This window comes from Siniperca chuatsi, linkage group LG22 (assembly GCF_020085105.1).
Source record: "Siniperca chuatsi isolate FFG_IHB_CAS linkage group LG22, ASM2008510v1, whole genome shotgun sequence".
NCBI classification, from domain to species: domain Eukaryota; kingdom Metazoa; phylum Chordata; class Actinopteri; order Centrarchiformes; family Sinipercidae; genus Siniperca; species Siniperca chuatsi.
The window spans coordinates 20,854,304-20,874,580 of record NC_058063.1 but is presented as its reverse complement, the minus strand read 5'-3'; the positions used below and the strand labels follow the sequence as shown (position 1 = coordinate 20,874,580).

The following is a 20,277-nucleotide window of genomic DNA, read 5'->3' as shown; positions in this document are numbered from 1 at the left end:
TAGTTTAACCTTCACACATGAGAGAAAAAGATGAAATGCATTTTCTGTTTCTCAGCTGATGAGAACAGAAGTTCGGCCATCTTACTGCTGTGTCCACAAACACAAATAGTTTTCATTTATTTATTTGTATTCCAATAAAATTCTTTAGAAAATTAATATTTACTTTTTAAAAATCTTAAATGCTTGTTAACACAAATAAGGCTCATAAGATGAAGCAACTCAGGTGCTTTACTCGCTTTTACCTCTGACGCCCAAATGCTGCTTCACCTTCACTTTCACTTTAACAAAGGAACAAAGTTACTGCAGTCTTTGTGAGGAGCTGGGGATGACAGTATAAATATCACCTCACTTTGTTGCAGCGCGTAGACCAGCTGTCCCCGTCTCGCGGTCTGGTCCTTCAGTTCTACAGGAGGAAGGACTGCTTCCTCGGTCCCTTGGGGAAAGGGAAGTGTAAAACTTTTCTGAAAAACATTTGTTTGTGAGTGTTTCTGGGGTTTAAAATGCTTTGGTTTGACATTTAATGCTTGTTTCCATGTGCAATATATTATACAATAAATATTCAGTATTTGTCATAATTTCATTTTTTCAATAAAATGACAAAAGAGAAAAATAAATGTCTACGTTGTTATTTGTTCTTGACTTCAGTAAAGGCTTTGACCAAAACCTTCACTAGATTTCTTTGTTTGGCAGTTTGTCTGGATGGTTTCAGTGAACTGGGTGCGTCTCTACTTGATGATTTGGTGTTTCAGAGTAAAAAGCTGAATTATAATTTTGTCCTCTCGGGCCGCTCATTATTTGGAGATTTTATTCCAGTCAGAAACTCCTGTTAGCTGTCAAAAGAAGTGTGTTTGTCTGTTTGACCCTGGACGCTGCTCACATGAACGATCTCTTCACAGAATCTGTGATGTGTTTGTTTGAAGTCTGAAGGTCACAAAGAACCGCTTTATTATTCGTAGACACCTCGTCTGATCCGGGAGCGCAGCGAAAGCTCCGGTGGAAATAAGACAGAGTTCCTTTAATGACTCCGCATTGAACAGGCCTACAGAGGCTGCACTTCCCTTTCCCCAAGGGACCGAGGAAGCAGTCCTTCCTCCTGCAGAACTGAAGGACCAGACCCCGAGACGGGGACAGCTGGTCTACGCGCTGCAGCACAGTGAGTTCATATTTATATACTGTCATCCTGACTGATGCAGCAGAGATGAGTCGAACAATGGGGGGGCCGCACACCACGAAAACAGTCCGCACCCAAAGCCTAGCAGCTTCTTTCCAGCTGAAGATGGAAGATCTAAATCTTTAAAAATGGGTTACAAATATACACTTTCATTTTTTTAAAGCTCAATATTTTCCTAAAACAGCAAAAGTTACTCAAACAGGAGGCATTTGTGGGGCACTATTTTAATATGCGGATTAACACACCAGCAGCAAGATGGAACCTTTCAGGTGGAGGTGGTACTTAAAGAACAGCCTCTGAGGACTGATTGGCTCGAAGGCAGAAAGATCATTGGCTGTTTATGATAAGACCTTTGAACGTCCCCGATAACACTTCATGATGACGGCAGGATGGCTGTGCAGCTGTTATTATTAAGGGAAAACAAAATCCACACCTAAATGGCCCTGTGTGAAAAAGTGATTGCCCCCCATGTTAAAGCATAACTTAACTGTGGTTTATCACACCTGAGTTCAATTTCTCTAGCCACACCCAGGCCTGATTACTGCCACACCTGTTCTCAATCAAGAAATCACTTAAATAGGACCTGGACCATTTTGGAGTGGCCTAGTCAAAGTCCTGACCTGAATCCTGCTGAGATGCTGTGGCATGACCTTAAAAAGGCAGATCATTCTTCAAAACCCTCCAATGTGGCTGAATTGCAATAATTCTGCAAAGATGAGTGGGCCAAAAATCCTCCAGAGTGCTGTAAAAGACTCATTGCAAATGCTTGATTGCAGTTATTGCTGCTAAGGGTGGCCCAATCAGTTATTAGGTTTAGGGGCAATCACTTTTGCACACCACTGTATATCGTTTATAATAGATTATCAGTGTGGAAATAATAGACCACATCTCTGCTGTCTAACAACCCGAAGCGCTTCCGGTCTGAAACCCAGACAGCCCACGAGTGAAAGCGTCCAATCAGGTTGTGTTGTTGTTTCAGGGGAAGAACCCTGTCATTCATCTTTCAGGCGGACATCAAGCCGGTATGAGAATACCGCCGTCCTGAAAAATGATCTGAAACATTTAAGTGTGACAAACATGCAAAAAAATAAGAAATCAGGAAGGGGGCAAACACTTTTTCACACCACGATAGCAATAATCTATACTCTTTGCATCAACAGTAATTGGCATTACAGTACTCTTCGTGGAGTTACAGTACATCTGATGTTTAAGTCAGCACATAATAACAAGAGATGACCAAAAATACAACCAGTGCCTGCACAAGTCATCCAGTTTAACATGAACCAAGATAACATCCTCACCAGCTTTAGAGTGAGCACTGCTATCAGCTTGGCCTGTTCTGTCTGTTACGGCAGGAACTAACAGCAGCGGGACCATTGAATCAGGTAACCATGAGGCAGAAAACCACCACGAAACTCAGCTGGAGTGTTTTTGGATTTCTATCCATCACTTGGAAACGTGATGCTCTAACAGAAGAACCAGTTCTGTCTTCAGACTTCCATCTCCATCTCCCCACATGTCCTGTTGCTCTCTGCACTGACTGGCAAAAAAATTGTAAATAATATTAGGGCTGATTAAAGAAATCATTCAGGTGACATAAAGTGGGACAGCTCGCTGTTCGCTCGCCTTCAAACACTAAGTAACTAAAACTTCTGTATGATTTACTGTTTGTTCACACGTGACTGACAATTATCAATTCTCCGTCGCTGCAGATGAGAAAATGGATAAAAGAGTTTTTCCATTCTTGCTTCCAGTTCAGCAGCAGACCAAGCAGAAGTCCAGTTAATCAGTTGGTGCAGCAGCTAAAAGAATCTGCAGTATTGACTTAAAAAAGGTATGAAATGTATTTTATTCAATCAGAAAAAAACTTGTACTTCTTAATTTCATAAGAACAGTTCAGCTTTCTTATGAATCAATCATAAGTGAAATCACATGAAGCATACATTTACAAACATCACAGATAAAACACAGAGCAGCAGCAGGTCTTTGTGATCATCAGCTCCACTTCGAGCCTGTTGGTCTAAATGAGCCCAGCTGTAACCTGCAGCCAGGTGAGGCTTTCTAAACCAGACGACTGGAGTTCCAGTAAAGAGCTTCCTCTGGTGCTCTTTCTCCTTAATACCTGTGTGAACAACTCAGAGCTGGTCGTTCAAGCATGCATACAATGAAAGAATGACAATCAGTAACACACAGTAAATAACAGCCAGCTGTAACAAACACAAATAAAACCGTACATTTCAGTTTAAAGTGAATATAAAAACAAGAAAAGGTTTCAGCTCTTTGTGTTGAAGCTCCATGTGGAGAAGTTAAAAAAGTCTGGAAATAAAGTCAAAACTCACAGCTGCAGTTTTAGTTTTCATGATGTTAGACAATAAAAATCAGCACAGCAGATCGCTGTGGATCAACTAACACATGCAGAACAAAATGATAAAAGCTTCACTTCCTGTGTGCCACTGCAGTTTCATGGCAGTGTAAAAATATTCTATTATGGACAAATTCATCACACAGAACTGTAAATACAAAAGGTAAAAACACATTGCATATACATGGAATACGAGGTGGACATGCTTCTCAGCATTAGATTTCAGGTCTGTCTGATAAGTGACAGAGTGTGATGAGGCGTCCAATCAAAACACTGGACAGCGTAAAGGTGAAGAACAGCGTTTCCTCCATCAGGTCCATTATTTTGTATATCAGCTGTGTACTATGACTCTTATACCACGGCCACTTACTGAAGAATATAAAGGCAGCGTGTGTTTTCATCATTAGCAGCTTTTACACTTTGTTTGTTGTCATTTTACTCATGTGATGTGTGTGAAGCATCAAAGTTGTTGCTATGGTTACCTGCTGGTATGTTTGATGTGCTCTGATGGACAGTTTTATTACCTGCCAGCCAATGGGAAACTGGTATTTTCTGTGTCCGTGGTATAAAGTTGAATTCTAACAGTCTTGTCTCGTTTACATTGTTGATCAAACTGTTTCCTCTGATCCATCTGCTGATCTGCAACTTTGTTCACATCCATCACTGGACTGAGCTGAAATATTGTTCACCAGGCTGAGACTGGCTGGTTGAAATTAGTTCAATAGGCTGAGACTGACTGAGTGGACTTTGTTCACCAGGCTGAAAGTGGCTGAATAAACAGTAACAAACACCCAGCACAGCTGCTGCTGCTGTCAGTCCCAGTCCACAGTAGAGGACGATCCGTCCCCGACTTTCTGTGTTTGGTCTCTCAGGTTCGGGCCAATCCCTCGCTGCTGTAAAGAGACCAAACACATCTGCCATTCATGTGAAGAAAAAACATTTCAATATAAAAAAAACTAAATATCTACAACAGATGAAGATGTAACATATTTCCCAGATACTGCGAGAAGGAAGTGTAAAGATTGTGGATTGTGGTAGTCCAAAATACTTTTCCTCTCAGGTTCTTATTTATCCAAAAAAGCTGCTGAACTGAAGAGAAAGTTCTGCTGAATCAACTTACCAGTGACAGTGAGTCTGCATTCACCAAAGCTGCTACCATAAGTTGTGAGCACGTCACACAGGTACAGGCCCGAGTCCTCAGTCCTGAGTCTGGACACATGAAGTCTGAGTCGTCCTTCTCTGAGGACGTCTCTGTCACACTGGACTCGTCCCGTAAACTGTCCATCCTGAGACTCTGGGACCTCAACACCTTCATGCAGATGATACAGGACTGAGACCGTGTCATCAGTAATCAGTGCACAGTGGATATAAAGGGAATTTAAACTGTCAGGTTTGGTTGTGAACGTCCATTCCAGTGTGATGTCCTCGTTCTCCTCTGCCTGATAGGAGCTCTGTGTCACATTCACTACAAATGTTCCTGCTGAGGAGACAGAGAGGGAAAGTGAGGACCAGACAAAGGGACAACTTTAACATGTGAGCCTTTAAACTCCATCTAGAGATGTTGATGTATTCATATCAAAGCTGGGAGGCTGGAAAACAAAAAGTTCAGAGATACTACAGTAAAAAAAAGCTGCATGATACCAACAATAAATACAACTCAAGCAATACTTGAAGATAAAGGATCTCCCTGATTTTAATAAGGACTGTCTACTTTCTCTAAAGAGTCCTCCAGATGTTTTCACTGACAGATTTAAAGATGGAGGTCTGAAGGCTGAAAGAGTATTTAGTCTTTTCTCTTTCTGGATAATAACCTGCAGGTGGAAACGAACCACAGACGCAGGAGGTCAGGGTGATGAGCAGCAGGATGCTGCAGGTCATCTTCTCCCTGTGAGAGGAGACAGAGGTGAAGAGTCAGAAACACACGAGGTCAAAGTTCAGTCGTCACATGTCTGAGAGGAAACATCTACAGTCTGTCTGCAGTCATTACAACACTCCTTTGTATTTATTATCCTGCTCATTACACACAGCTGACCAGAGCACTTCCTGACTGGTAGCTGCTAGTGCTAAGCTGCAGTCATGTGTTTCTGTCACAAGATGGCGCCAGTGCTTCAACTCTCCACCATAAGCAGGAAACATGTAACAGCACGAGGATTCAGGTTCAGAGTCTCTGAGCTGCAGGACCTGGAGAGTTCAAGACTCAGTAAAAAATGCACCAGCAGCTGCCGTAGTGAAGTGTCGGCCCCGAACCATTTTACGCGCTGCAACAAAGTGAGTTGATATTGTCATCCTATCAGCTGCAGCAGCGAACCAGTCGGCTCATTTGAATGAACGATGAGAGCCCCGCCCACACAACATGATATCCAATCAGCACACTTTACGAAAACAGGCGCAAGATTTAAATGCTCGGCTTTCCTCTAACAGGAAGTTTCTTTATGTTTCATTGTAAAGATGATTTTATGAGACTTACTGACAGACGATCATGCTGCTAAATGTCCTGTGGTTGGGGACATTTTTATGGCCCAGAGAAGCTGAATAAATTCATCCAAATATTCCAGATACACATTTAGATTCTTGTGAGGAGACACAAAACTTCTGAACTCTGCAGTTTCAATCCTGGAGCAGGTTTTCCAGGTCCAGATCCAAGTAGCTCAATAAAGAGCCGAACATAAAAACTTTGGGCCGGTTTGAATCGATTTTCAATCTGCGTCGATTTCAAATTAATCTGTTCGTCAGTCACGTGTGAACAAACAGGAAATGCAGCTCAGCTGAACACAAAACAACACAAACAGTAAATCATGCAGAAGTTTTAGTTACTTACGTGTTTGAAGGCGAGCGAGCAGCTTTATGTCTGAACTTCATTATCATCAACAGACGGACTGCTTCTCTACACAACACTAAAGGTTTCCCGTGATGAAGAGGTAGTTAGATCTACACATGTTTCAGGCGGGAATCATCAGCTTCTTCTTCTTCTTCTTCTCCTTCTGTTGAGTTTTATGGCGCTCGGCGTCCCTAATTGTTCATTACCGCCACCTGCTGGATTTTAACAGCTTCACAGTTTAAACTATTTACAGTGTCCACCTAAAGTGCTCCCATGCCATAGTCCAGTCTCTAACCCAGACCCAAGTGTCTGAGCCGGTGCAGCTCCTTCCCTCAGTGTAACATCTGGATCCTCTCCAGATGTGTCCACAGCATTCAGGAACCTCCTTGCAGCGTCCAGCGCCATCTTAATCCTTTCCGACTCCCCTTTATTCCAGCAGCACAGTTTATAACCGTGGCAAGAAATGCCAGAAATCGCTTCTTGTCCATACTGATGTTCCGCTCATCTCCATTTCCTTTCTGCTGCTTTTCCTTTTGCACCATTTCACCGTTTCTCTCCATTCTCTCAGCAGCTTCAGCGTATGACAATCCCCCTTTCTGCTCTGATCTCATTCACTTTTACTTCCTTAATTCTCTCTGGGCTCTGTGCTGATCCCGTATGGTGGTTTCCCTTCGCAGTGCAGGCACTTTGCTTGCTCTTTCTCCAGTTATCCTTCCCACACCTCCTGCCTCCTCTTCATCCTGCAGCAACTCGTCCATATTCCTGACAGCAGAAACACCTGAGAGGAGCTCCCTCACCCTGTAACACACATAATCTAGATCCACTCTCTCTGGTAACTCCTCCTCAAACGTCAAACACACCGAGCTACTCTCCTCCTCCTCCCCGTTTCTGAATCTTGTCAGCCTTCTTGCCTCACACACACCTTCAGCCTCCCGACATGACTCGGCCTCCACCGTCTGCTTTATCTAATGCATGTTTATCTGACTTTATTACTCCCCTTCTTCTTCAGTTCTGCTCCGAGGAGGAAGCAGTCCACACCGCTGTGATCTCTCAACGCATGAATCTTCAGAGCTGTGTCTCTCTGACGCTTTGACAGGCAGTCAGTGAGAACCATCCCACTTCCTGTTATCCTGACAGATCTGACATCTCCGAGCTTTCCTGCTACAGACTTTCAGACCTCATGTGGATTCTTGAAGATGCCGTCTGTCTGTGTCACAGCGACCATCCCGACAAGATACTTCTCCTCTTTCTTCACCGTCTGACCGGATTCACTTGAGTTACTCTTCTTCCTTTTCTTTCCAACGTTATGGTGCGTAACACCACCAACCTGTCCCTTCACTAATGATTAAATAAAGACAATAAACTGAGACGTGTTCTCCTCAGATACTGAAGCAACAGCAGATAACACTTCTCTCCAGAACTTGTTTGTGAAAGATCTCGTAGATCAAACCTGGTCTTTATTTCTCTAAGCTTCAGGGTCAGCTCTCTTCTCTCGGCGTCATATTTTGGACAGTAAATCACAACATGTCCCACAGTTTCTTCTTGGTCCCAGAATGAGCATCTTCCTGTGTGATGTGATGTGCTGTTTAACCCTGTGTGGCCCAACCGGAGCCTGGATATTACAGTTTCCTCTTCACACCGGCTTTCCTTTGACTGTTGTAAAGCCACCTTCCTGTTCTCTCTTCTTCTCGCTGCTTCAACTTCTCCTTAACTGTGGTTTTCATTTCTGTTTTACTAAGGGCTACTGTGATGTCAGTGTGTTTTTGTGGCTTCCTTTGCAGCCTTGTCCGCTCTTTCATTTCCTTTGCTTCCTATATGTGCAGGGATCCACAGTAATGTCACATTTGCTGCTCCGCTCCCTGCCTCTCTACCACTCTGCCCTTCAGCCTCTCTTTCTACACTGAACCTCCTCATCCCATCAGCACGTTCAGCAGATTCCTTCCAGTTACAAGTCTCACATTTATCTGACACTGACTGTTTCATGGCATACAAGCTAGCATTGAGTCCTGTGTGTCCTGGTCTTAGCCTAGAACAGATAACATCTTCTGTCCTACATTTACCTGATTCTTTCTGACTCTGACTTGGATTTTATAGTATTCTATAGTTATTCCATGTTTCCTGCCATGATGCCATTATTCCCTGATGAGTTAGTGATTTTGCTTCTGATCTCCCAAAACTAATTTCTAAAATGTCATTATCATTTTCGTTTAGTGCATCTTTAGCAAGTTCATCTGCAGCCTCACTTCCCTCTATTCCAGCGTGAGCTGGTCTCCAGCAGAAATGGACGTCTGTTCCTGGTTGCTGCAGATTCAGTAGGCTCATATAAACCTCGATTAACAGATCCTCTCGGACTGTTTCTCCTGACTGTGTACTTTGTCTTGCAGCAGCAGAACCTGAACATACCACCACTTTAACCGGTTTAACCTCCGCTACCCACTGAAGACTTCTGCTGTGTGTCCTGAGAACCTGTTTGAGTTTCTCTGATCAGATCCTCGGTCAGATTCTGGGATGTGTATACCCAGCCCTACGTGTTCGTTATCTGAGTGTTTTGATCCATCTGTAAACATATTAAGATAATTATAGTAACTTTTCTTCACATACTCTTGAACCATGCACCCAGTGTTATTATTCCTCTCTGCCCACTCTCTCCTCTTTTCTAATATTTGCAGATTTACTTTGGGTTGTGGAAATATCCGTGGGGAAACGCTGCTATGGATAACTGCTGGACTGTGTTGTATAGTATCTCATTTGTACTGTTTCACTTTCTTGTTAATGTCCCAGCCAAAACCTTTACCAGGAAATGTTGGACGAATGAGGGACTACACCTCTATATTCCCAAAGTTGTTGCTATGGTTACCTGCTGGTATGCTTGATGTGCTGCACTTTGCTCAGGTGGAAGTGAAGGTGAAGCAGCAGTTAGAGGTAAACAAAAAAAACCGGGTAAACCGCCTTCCCTGAGCTGATGTCACAGTTATCCACATCTCTCTTCTTGTCCTTGTGTGTGTGTGTGTGTGTGTGTGTGTGTGTGTGTGTGTGTGTGTGTGTGTGTGTGTGTGTCACCATGTGTTCTGTAATCTGCTTTCCTGCTCTAACGGCCATGTCGTCCTCAACGGACTGTGTCTGTGTAACTACACCTGCTCCGCCCCTCTGGAAGAGTGCTCAGTGTGCAAATCCACACTGGTAAAACCACCCGGCTCTCCACCTCGCTGTTCTACTTTTGGGTCCTTACATCGTAACTCTTAACAGCTGAAGTAAAGTTGTAAACTTCCTCTTCATCACGGGAAACCTTTAGTGTTGTGTAGAGAAGCAGTCCGTCTGTTGAACTGATAATGAAGTTCAGGCGACATAAAGCTGCTCGCTCGCCTTCAAACACGTAAGTAACTAAAACTTCTGTATGATTTACTGTTTGTGTTGTTTTGTGTTCAGCTGAGCTGCATTTACTGTTTGTTCACACGTGACTGACGAACATATTAATTTGAAATCGACGCAGATTGAAAATCGATTCAAACCGGCCCAAAGTTTTTATGTTCGGTTCTTTATTGAGCTACTTGGATCTGGACCTGGAAAACCTGCTCCAGGATTGAAACTGCAGAGTTCAGAAGTTTTGTGTCTCCTCACAAGAATCTAAATGTGTATCTGGAATATTTGGATGAATTTCTTCAGCTTCTCTGGGCCATAAAAATGTCCCCAACCACAGGACATTTAGCAGCATGATCGTCTGTCAGTAAGTCTCATAAAATCATCTTTACAATGAAACATAAAGAAACTTTCTGTTAGAGGAAAGCCGAGCATTTCCATCCTGCGGCCGCTGCAGAGAAGCTGCTTCTGAAAACTGCAGAGTTCATGATTTTAGACTCAAAGATATTTTATGTGCGAAGACTTCTAATGAAACTGGGAAACAAGGTGAGGATGAGGAGGTAGGTCATATGAATCGGGGAGTTTCTGAGAAAGACCCGCAGGACAAAGACTGCAGAGTTCACACTTTGGATCTGGTTGTGCGGGTTTATTTTCGTAAAGTGCTGATTGGATTTCGTGTTCTGCGGGTCTCATCGTTCATTAAAAGGAGGCAGCTCGTTCGCGACACCTAACTACTGCAGATTTTCGGATCTGGTTGTTGTGTTGTGCGGAACTCACTATGATGCAGCGCGTAGACCAGCTGTCCCCGTCTCGCAGTCTGGTCCTTCAGTTCTGCAGGAGGAAGGACTGCTTCCTCGGTCCCTTGGGGGAAGGGAAGTGCAGCAGCAGCAGCTGGTTTGTGTCTGCTGCTGTTAATAAGGGGACCACACCGAGTGTTTCTATGGTGACTGAATTAAATTCAGGTTTGTTTGCAGTTACATTCTCGTTCCTTTACATTCAGAGCTGCTTATATTCCAGATTTACCGATGCAGCATGTTTCTCTGAGCTGCAGAGATCGCAATGTGTTTATGTCCTGGGCCAAATTCACAAAGCCGAGTAAGAGGCAACTTCTGGAATAAAGGAGCCTGTCTGCTACATTTAACCTGAACAGCGATTGTGGAAATTCACCATGTCGTTTGAATTTGCTGTTTGTTGCGAAACTTGCACAAAGTCTCGGGGCAAGTTTTCGTGTCTATTCCTGTCCATAACACGTGACCGTTCCACCTTCATGAGTTAGGAGCTCAGGAAGTATAAAACTAAATATGGCAAGTCTGAAATTATATCAGAGAAAACTTCAGCAAATAAATTAGTATTTTGTAATATACATGCATCATTCTTCCTTCCAAATAAACAGAGACCCCCAGTACGCAGCCAACTTTAAACATTTCTTCTATTGGGGGGAAATGCTCCCCCAGCAAGAAACCCTGCACATAACTGCAGCAGTGACTGCAGAAGCCAGGATGGGAGTTCTTCGAGTAGATTCCCTGCAGCTGCACTCGTCTTCCTCCTCGTCTGGCCTCATCAGAGGACCCCCCATACTTCTGGCCACTTAGTGGATTTATTCCAGCCTGTGTGAAGCTGAATGCTCTTTGTTTTCATTTGGATGGTGGAGAGTTGAAGCACTGGCGCCATCTTGTGACAGAAACACATGACTGCAGCTTAGCATTAGCAGCTACCAGTCAGGAAGTGCTCTGGTCAGCTGTGTGTAATGAGCAGGAGAATAAATACAAAGGAGTGTTGTAATGACTGCAGACAGACTGTAGATGTTTCCTCTCAGACATGTGACGACTGAACTTTGACCTCGTGTGTTTCTGACTCTTCACCTCTGTCTCCTCTCACAGGGAGAAGATGACCTGCAGCATCCTGCTGCTCATCACCCTGACCTCCTGCGTCTGTGGTTCGTTTCCACCTGCAGGTTATTATCCAGAAAGAGAAGAGACTAAATACTCTTTCAGCCTTCAGACCTCCATCTTTAAATCTGTCAGTGAAAACATCAGCAGGACTCTTTAGAGAAAGTAGACAGTCCTTATTAAAATCAGGAAGATCCTTTATCTTCAAGTATTGCTTGAGTTGTATTTATTGTTGGTATCATGCAGCTTTTTACTGAAGTATCTCTGAACTTTTGTTTTCCAGCCTCCCAGCTTTGATATGAATACATCAACATCTCTAGATGGAGTTTAAAGGCTCACATGTTAAAGTTGTCCCTTTGTCTGGTCCTCACTTTCCCTCTCTGTCTCCTCAGCAGGAACATTTGTAGTGAATGTGACACAGAGCTCCTATCAGGCAGAGGAGAACGAGAACATCACACTGGAATGGACGTTCACAACCAAACCTGACAGTTCAAACTCCCTTAATATCTTCTGTGACCTGATTACTGATCACAAGGCCTCAGTCCTGTATCATCTGCATGAAGGTGTTGAGGTCCCAGAGTCTCAGGATGGACAGTTTGCGGGACGAGTCCAGTGTGACAGAGACGTCCTCAGAGAAGGACGACTCAGACTTCATGTGTCCAGACTCAGGACTGAGGACTCGGGCCTGTACCTGTGTGAAGTGAGCACAACTTATGGTGGCAGCTCTGATGAATGCAGACTCAATGTCACTGGTAAGTGGATTCAGCAGAACTTTCTCTTCAGTTCAGCAGCTTTTTTGGATAAATAAGAACCTGAGAGGAAAAGTATTTTGGACTACCACAATCCACAATCTTTACACTTCCTTCTCGCAGTATCTGGGAAATATGTTACATCTTCATCTGTTGTAGATATTTTGTTTCCTTTTATATTGAAATGTTTTTTCTTCACATGAATGGCAGATGTGTTTGGTCTCTTTACAGCAGCGAGGGATCGGCCCGAACCTGAGAGACCAAACACAGAAAGTCGGGGAATGATCGGCCTCTACTGTGCACTGGGACTGACAGCAGCAGCAGCAGCGCTGGGTGTTTGTTACTGTTTATTCAGTCACTTTCAGCCTGGTGAACAAAGTCCACCCAGTCAGTCTCAGCCTGGTGAACAAAGTCCACCCAGCCAGTCTCAGCCTGGTGAACAAAGTCCACCCAGCCAGTCTCAGCCTGGTGAACAAAGTCCACCCAGCCAGTCTCAGCCTGGTGAACAAAGTCCACCCAGTCAGTCTCAGCCTGGTGAACAAACTCCACTCATTCACTCTCAGCCTGGTGAAGAAAGTCCACTCAGTCAGCCAGTCTCCAGTGATGGATCTGAGCAAAGTTACAGATCAGCAGATGGATCAGAGGAAACAGTTTGATCAACAATGCAAACGAGACAAGACTGTTAGAATTCAACTTTATACCACGGACACAGAAAATACCAGTTTCCCATTGGCTGGCAGGTAATAAAACTGTCCATCAGAGCACATCAAATATACCAGCAGGTAACCATAGCAACAACTTTGATGCTTCACACACATCACATGAGTGAAATGACAACAATGTGTAAAAGCTGCTAATGATGAAAACACACGCTGCCTTTATATTCTTCAGTAAGTGGCCGTGGTATAAGAGTCATAGTACACAGCTGATATACAAAATAATGGACCTGATGGAGGAAACGCTGTTCTTCACCTTTACACTGTCCAGTGTTTTGATTGGACGCCTCATCACACACTGTCACTTATCAGACAGACCTGAAATCTGCACAATATCTTCCTTGTATAATATGTAAATATGCTAATCTGGAATAATATTTATTTTTTTAACGTTTTTTTTATTTAAAGCTGTATGTGATATTTAATGTTTCTTCCGCATTAATGACTAGAATATGGAAAGACACAGCCAAGAGATGTATTTGTGTATTTTTCATGCATGTTGACTCCAGTGCTTTCAACACCATCCGGCCTGCCCTGCTGGGTGAGAAGCTGGCAGCGATGCAGGTGGATGCCCCCCTTGTGTCCTGGATTGTGGACTACCTGACTGGCAGACCACAGCACGTGCGCCTGCAGCACTGTGTGTCGGACAGCGTGGTCAGCAACACTGGGGCCCCTCAGGGGACTGTCCTCTCTCCCTTCCTCTTCACCATCTACACCACGGACTTCAGCCACCACACAGAGTCCTGCCACCTTCAGAAGTTTTCTGATGACTCTGCTGTGGTGGGAAGTATCAGCGGTGGTGATGAGACGGAGTACAGGGCTGTGGTGGGGAACTTTGTCGCATGGTGTGAGCAGAACCATCTGCAGCTCAATGCGACAAAGTCTAAGGAGCTGGTTGTAGACCTACGAAGGGCCAAGGCACCAGTGACCCCGGTTTCCATCCAGGGGGTCAGTGTGGACATTGTAGAGGACTACAAGTATCTGGCAGTACACTTAGACAATAAACTGGGTCGTCAGGACGTCAAAGCGGCTGGGCCTGGAGCCGGCGACTGGGCCTTGGGACAGGGAGCCGGCGGCTCGATGGTTGGATCATTCTGTCGTAAGGGGTGCTGTATGGAGGTATGTGGACCCGAAAGCAGATGACGAGGAAGCGGTCTCAGGGTGAAGTAGCCGGATAACTACCGTGTTTATTGTGGGGTGGAATGCAGGCAAGAACAGGCAGAGGTGAGCAGGCAGGTAATGAGCAGACAAATTCCAAAATCCAAAACAAGGTCCACCGGAGAACAAAGAATCCAAGATAAACTCACAATCAAGGGCTCGGCCAGGACCAACACCATGTGTACAACAATGATCCAACACAGAACAAAGAAAAGACCAAGACTAAATACCCAAGGGGAGGTGAGACAATGAGACACAGGTGCAAACAATCAAGGGAGGGCCAACAATCAAAACTGGAGGGAAAACACAGACAGGAAGTAAAAACACAAGACACACAAGGGAAGAAGAATACTACCAAAATAAAACAGGAAGTGATAACACCTAAACTACCACAGTGCCATCTTGGACAGTGTCTCCCACCCGCTCCATGACGTGCTGGTGAAGCAAAGGAGCGCCTTCAGCGGAAGACTCATCCCCACAATGCACCACAGAGCGCCACAGGAAGTCATTCCTGCCTGTGGCCATCAAACTATTTAACTCCTCCTCTAAGGGTCAGTCTGTATGACCCTAGGTCACTAAACTGGACATTGATCATTACATCTCCGCCATAATTGAATAATTGTGCAATATTCTGTGTACTACTCCCGTGCAATACTAGTTTTACCATGTGAGTTTTTCTTATTTATTTCTGCTTATTACTTATTACTTATTTTGTTACATTGTATTATTATACTGTACTATCACCATCAACCGGTAAACCCCCTTTGTACTTGACACTTAGTTTATCTTATACTTATACCGACCTGATACTTAACTTATTTTCTGACCTGTTTTATAGTGTTTATAGTGTATCATATTGTTTGTAGTACTTTCTCCTGTGTGCACTGACGTAAAGGCAAGCTACTGTAACAAATAGTTTATTTATTTTTATTCCTAAAAGATTCATTAGAAAATTAATAATTTACTTTTTTAACTTCAGTAAATAAAAATCTTAAACACTTCAAATTCAAATAAGGCTCATAAGATGAAGTGAATAAAACTGGATAGATTAACATGTGATCCAGTGATGATAAAACACAGTATAAAAGTCTATATTTACAGATATATATGTATACATATGTAGATATTTACAGACATGCTGATGATGTTTTTATTTTTAAAGCTACACAATAGTTTAGCAGCTGACTGTAACATACAACCAGCGGTGGAAAGTAACTCAGTGCATTTCTTCAAGTTCTGTACTTCAGTCCAATTTCATTTTATGCTACTTTATACTTCTACTCCCTTGGTGAAATTCACGCTCAGTATGTATAGTAAAAAATAAGCTCCACCTTTACCAGCTGTACCATTAAAGTGATGAACACATCAATGCATCAATAATTATAATTCAATAACATAACACACATTATTCTGAAATGGGCCATTCTGGATAATGAGTACTTTTACTTTTTGTACTTTAAGTGTATTTTGTTGCTAATACTTTGTACTTTTACTTGTATTTCTGCACTGTGGTGTTACGTTTTTTACTTAAGTAAAAGTCCTTCTTCCACCATCCAGCAAGCCCTGAATGTACATTAAATGATCTGTACAATAACGACACCAAGTTATCAGACCTGCTGATACTTTAACAGCATCTTCACTTTAGTAGAACTCATAATAGAGCAATAATCTATACTCTGCATCAACAGTAATTGGCATTACAGTACTCTTCGTGGAGTTACAGTACATCTGATGTTTAAGTCACCACATAATAACAAGAGATGACCAGAAATACAACCAGTGCCTGCACAAGTCATCCAGTTTAACATGAACCAAGATAACATCCTCACCAGCTTTAGAGTGAGCACTGCTATCAGCTTGGCCTGTTCTGTCTGTTACAGCAGGAACTAACAGCAGCGGGACCATTGAATCAGGTAACCATGAGGCAGAAATCACCACGAAACTCAGCTGGAGTGTTTTTGGATTTCTATCCATCACTTGGAAACGTGATGCTCTAACAGAAGAACCAGTTCTGTCTTCAGACTCCCATCTGGTGGATTTCTCTTCAGAGCAGCAGGGGGCAGCAGAAGTTTGAGAAAGCTGAAACATTTCACGTGTGTGTCACCGCACACAGCTTCTCGGTCCTACTGTCTCCGCTTCAGGTGGAGTGCAGTGCAGTATATGATGAAGTACAGCGACAGACAGCCAGTGCAGCTGCTGCTGCCGCTGCCAGTCCCAGTCCAACGTAGAGGCCGATTCTTCCCCGGCTCGCTGGTTTTGGTTTTGGTATCACAGGTTTGGGCTCGTCAGCTATTGTGTCTGTATGTGATTTATCTGAGGAGAAAACATTTCACAGAAAACTTAAAGTACACCACAAAGTATTTACTGTTAGGTGTGAAGGACAAAAAAGGTCCGCCAAGCACAAACATTGTTTTAAATAAAGTCAGTACAAGTGACAGGAAGGAATCTTGTTTCTTCTAGTCCACGATTGTAGTTCTTGTTAATCAAGTCTGGTTCTTGTTCTACTCGATTTTCCTGCCTTTTCCGCTTCAGTCAACTACGTCACTTCCACTTTCCCACGCTGTGAAAATCCCTTTGATTCATTTCTGATGTCACCATATCTGGCCAATGATCTTTCTGCCTGCATTCTTCGAGCCAATCAGTCCTCAGAGGCTGTTCTTTAAGTATCACTGAGCTTCAGTCATTCTGTCTTTCAGATCTACAATTGTGCAACCCACCTCCTCCACCTCCTCCACCTCCCCACCTCCACCTCCTCCACCTCCTCCACCTCCCCACCTCCAACCTGAAAGGTTCCATCTCGCTGCTGGAAATATTCACTACAGCACCACATGTGTATTAATCCGCAGCTGAAAATAGTGCCCCACAAATGCACTATTTCCTCCTGTTTGAGTAACTTTTGCTAAAAACTACAGTGGCCAGCTGTTTTAGGAAACTACTGAGCTTTTTTTAAAAAAATGAAAGTATATATTTATAACCCATTTTTAAAGATTTAGATCTTCAGTAGGAACAAATGGGCTGCGAGCTCCCGACAGGCAGGGGGATTCAGGAAGTGCTGAGAGACTGACTGATGTGATTTTTTGACAATGACAAAAATAAAGAATGTCACCAGACGTATCCTTGAACAGGTTTTCAAGACAGTCTGCCAACTAACAAACAGGACACATAATGTCTGCGTCTGAGGTAAATATGAAGACTGCTTCTTTTTGTAAACAACCCAACTGTTATCAAAGTTCAATCTCTTGTCAAGATTCAATTTAACTAAAAGTTAAGTCTGATGCGTCCTGCACTGAGAGCGTCTTTGTCACACTGCACCCGTCCTGCAAACTGCTCATGCTGAGACTCCTCAACACTGTTGTCCAGATGATAAAACACCTTCAGCTCAGGTAACACAAACAAACAGTGGATCTTAAGTGAGAGGAGGGAAATGTTGGCTTTGGACGAGAAGCGCCATTCCACTGTGATGTCCTCGTTCTCCTCTGCCTGATAGGAGCTCTGTGTCACATTCACTACAAATGTTCCTGCTGAGGAGACAGAGAGGGAAAGTGAGGACCAGACAAAGGGACAACTTTAACATGTGAGCCTTTAAACTCCATCTAGAGATGTTGATGTATTCATATCAAAGCTGGGAGGCTGGAAAGGCTGAAAGAGTATTTAGTCTCTTCTCTTTCTGGATAATAACCTGCAGGTGGAAACGAACCACAGACGCAGGAGGTCAGGGTGATGAGCAGCAGGATGCTGCAGGTCATCTTCTCCTGTGAGAGGAGACAGAGGTGAAGAGTCAGAAACACACGAGGTCAAAGTTCAGTCGTCACATGTCTGAGAGGAAACATCTACAGTCTGTCTGCAGTCATTACAACACTCCTTTGTATTTATTCTCCTGCTCATTACACACAGCTGACCAGAGCACTTCCTGACTGGTAGCTGCTAATGCTAAGCTGCAGTCATGTGTTTCTGTCACAAGATGGCGCCAGTGCTTCAACTCTCCACCATCCAAATGAAAACAAAGAGCATTCAGCTTCACACAGGCTGGAATAAATCCACTAAGTGGCCAGAAGTATGGGGGGTCCTCTGATGGGGCCAGACGAGGAGGAAGACGAGTGCGGCTGCAGGGAATCTACTCGAAGAACTCCCATCCTGGCTTCTGCAGTCACTGCTGCAGTTATGTGCAGGGTTTCTTGCTGGGGGAGCATTTCCCCCCAATAGAAGAAATGTTTAAAGTTGGCTGCGTACTGGGGGTCTCTGTTTATTTGGAAGGAAGAATGATGCATGTATATTACAAAATACTAATTTATTTGATCAAGTTTTGTCTGATATAATTTCAGACTTGCCATTTAGATTTATACTTCCTGAGCTCCTAACTCATGAAGGCGGAACGGTCACGTGATACGGACAGGGCTGGACACGCCTACTTTGTGCAAGCTTCACAGCTGCCAGCAAAGTGAAACTGCATGGTGAATTTCCACAATCACTGTTCAGGTTAAATGTAGCACTGACAGGCTCCTTTATTCCAGAAGTTGCCTCTTACTCGGCTTTGTGAATTTGGCCCAGGACATAAACACATTGCGATCTCTGCAGCTCAGAGAAACATGCTGCATCGGTAAATCTGGAATATAAGCAGCTCTGAATGTAAAGGAACGAGAATGTAACTGCAAACAAACCTGAATTTAATTCAGTCACCATAGAAACACTCGGTGTGGTCCCCTTATTAACAGCAGCAGACACAAACCAGCGGATGCTGCTGTCGGATCTCGCGGTAACAACGCGTCCCACTATCCAGGCTGATCTGCGAGCTTCATCTTTAAAGTGTCTCCGTGGAGTAAAAAGCCAGCTGAAGAAGAAGGGACCTGTAACATCACATGGACATACGAGGTTCTTCTTTTGAGGTGGATCAGGTTTTAGGATGATCCGGCTTCCTCTCAGTGAACCCCATGAAAGCTGCTGCTGTTGAATTGTCTCGTTACTGAGCGAACCGACCGCTTTATTATTCGTAGACACCTCGTCTGATCCGGGAGTGCAGCGAAAGCTCCGGTGGAAATAAGACAGAGTTCCTTTAATGACTCCGCATTGAACAGGCCTACAGAGGCTGCACTTCCCTTTCCCCAAGGGACCGAGGAAGCAGTCCTTCCTCCTGCAGAACTGAAGGACCAGACCGCGAGACGGGGACAGCTGGTCTACGCGCTGCAGCACAGTGAGGTGATATTTATAGTCATCCTGACTGATGCAGCAGAGATGAGTCCCCCTTTTAATGACCGATGGGGGAGCCGCACAACACGAAAACAGACCGGCATCCCAAGTCTAGCAGCTTCTCTGCAGCGGCCGCAGGATGGAAATGCTCGGCTTTCCTCTAACAGACGTGAAACGGCATGATGAATTGAGGAAGCAGTCCTTCCTCCTGTAGAACTGAAGGACCAGACCGCGAGACGGGGACAGCTGGTCTACGCGCTGCAGCACAGTGAGGTGATATTTATACTGACTGATGCAGCAGAGATGTGTGTGTGTCTCGCGAACGAGCCGGCTCCTTTTAATGAACGATGAGACCCGCATTACACGAAATCCAATCAGCACTTTACGAAACCTGCACAACCAGATCCAAAGTGCGAACTCTGCCCTTTGTCCTGCTGTCGGGTGTTTCCCCGATTAATTTGACATAACCTACCTCCTCCTCCTCACCGTGTTTCACAGTTTCATTATTTGTCTTCGCACATAAAATATCTCTGAGTCTAAAATCATGAACTCTGCAGTTTTCAGAAGCAGCTTCTCTGCAGCGGCCGCAGGATGGAAATGCTCGGCTTTCCTCTAACAGAAAGCGAGCTGTCCCACTTTAGTTCAGTTCAGTTCAACAGACGGACTGCTTCTCTATACAACATTTAAATGTTTCCGTGATGAAGAGGTACTTTCCAACTTCCCTCAGCTGTTAAGAGTTACGATGTAAGGTCCCAAAAGCAGAACAGCGAGGTGGAGAGCCAGGTGGTTTTACCAGTGTGGATTTGCATACTGAGCGCTCTTCTAGAGGGGCGGAGCAAGTGTAGTTAGAGACAGTCTGTGGTGGCCGTTAGT

General features: G+C 44.1%; 3 protein-coding genes across 30 annotated transcripts in view; 1 reads left to right on the top strand and 2 right to left on the bottom strand.

Moving 5' to 3' along the window:
- Positions 1–20,277, bottom strand: part of LOC122870258 (low affinity immunoglobulin gamma Fc region receptor III-like) — a 1,099,642-nt gene that overhangs the window by 864,045 nt on the left and 215,320 nt on the right. The gene's annotated exons all lie outside the window — the stretch shown is intronic.
- LOC122870232 (neutral protease 2 homolog AFUB_070680-like) overlaps positions 328–20,277 on the top strand; it is a 109,429-nt gene continuing 89,479 nt past the window's right edge. For 4 of the 16 annotated variants that reach the window (XM_044184274.1, XM_044184273.1, XM_044184272.1 and 1 more), the window contains exons 1-3: positions 9,498–9,724; positions 11,589–11,662; positions 11,990–12,349. In XM_044184274.1, the coding sequence (XP_044040209.1) occupies positions 9,681–9,724; positions 11,589–11,662; positions 11,990–12,349 (478 nt within the window). In that variant the 5' untranslated portion in view covers positions 9,498–9,680. The other 12 variants (XM_044184278.1, XM_044184276.1, XM_044184267.1 and 9 more) reach the window with 12 other exon arrangements.
- Positions 3,002–19,642, bottom strand: LOC122870271. Of its 13 annotated transcripts, XM_044184386.1 has the most exons (5): positions 19,307–19,642; positions 6,352–6,430; positions 5,345–5,418; positions 4,654–5,013; positions 3,002–4,447 (listed from the first exon to the last, which is right to left on the bottom strand). In XM_044184386.1, the coding sequence occupies exons 2-5, from the start codon at positions 6,396–6,398 to the stop codon at positions 4,194–4,196; spliced, it is 735 nt and encodes a 244-aa protein (XP_044040321.1). In that variant the 5' UTR covers positions 6,399–6,430; positions 19,307–19,642; the 3' UTR covers positions 3,002–4,193. The 13 variants fall into 13 exon arrangements, with proteins under 13 accessions (XP_044040321.1, XP_044040332.1, XP_044040333.1 ...); XM_044184397.1 differs by lacking the exons at positions 6,352–6,430; positions 19,307–19,642 and adding an exon at positions 18,879–19,016; XM_044184398.1 differs by lacking the exons at positions 6,352–6,430; positions 19,307–19,642 and adding an exon at positions 18,879–19,016 and having other exon boundaries at positions 5,363–5,418.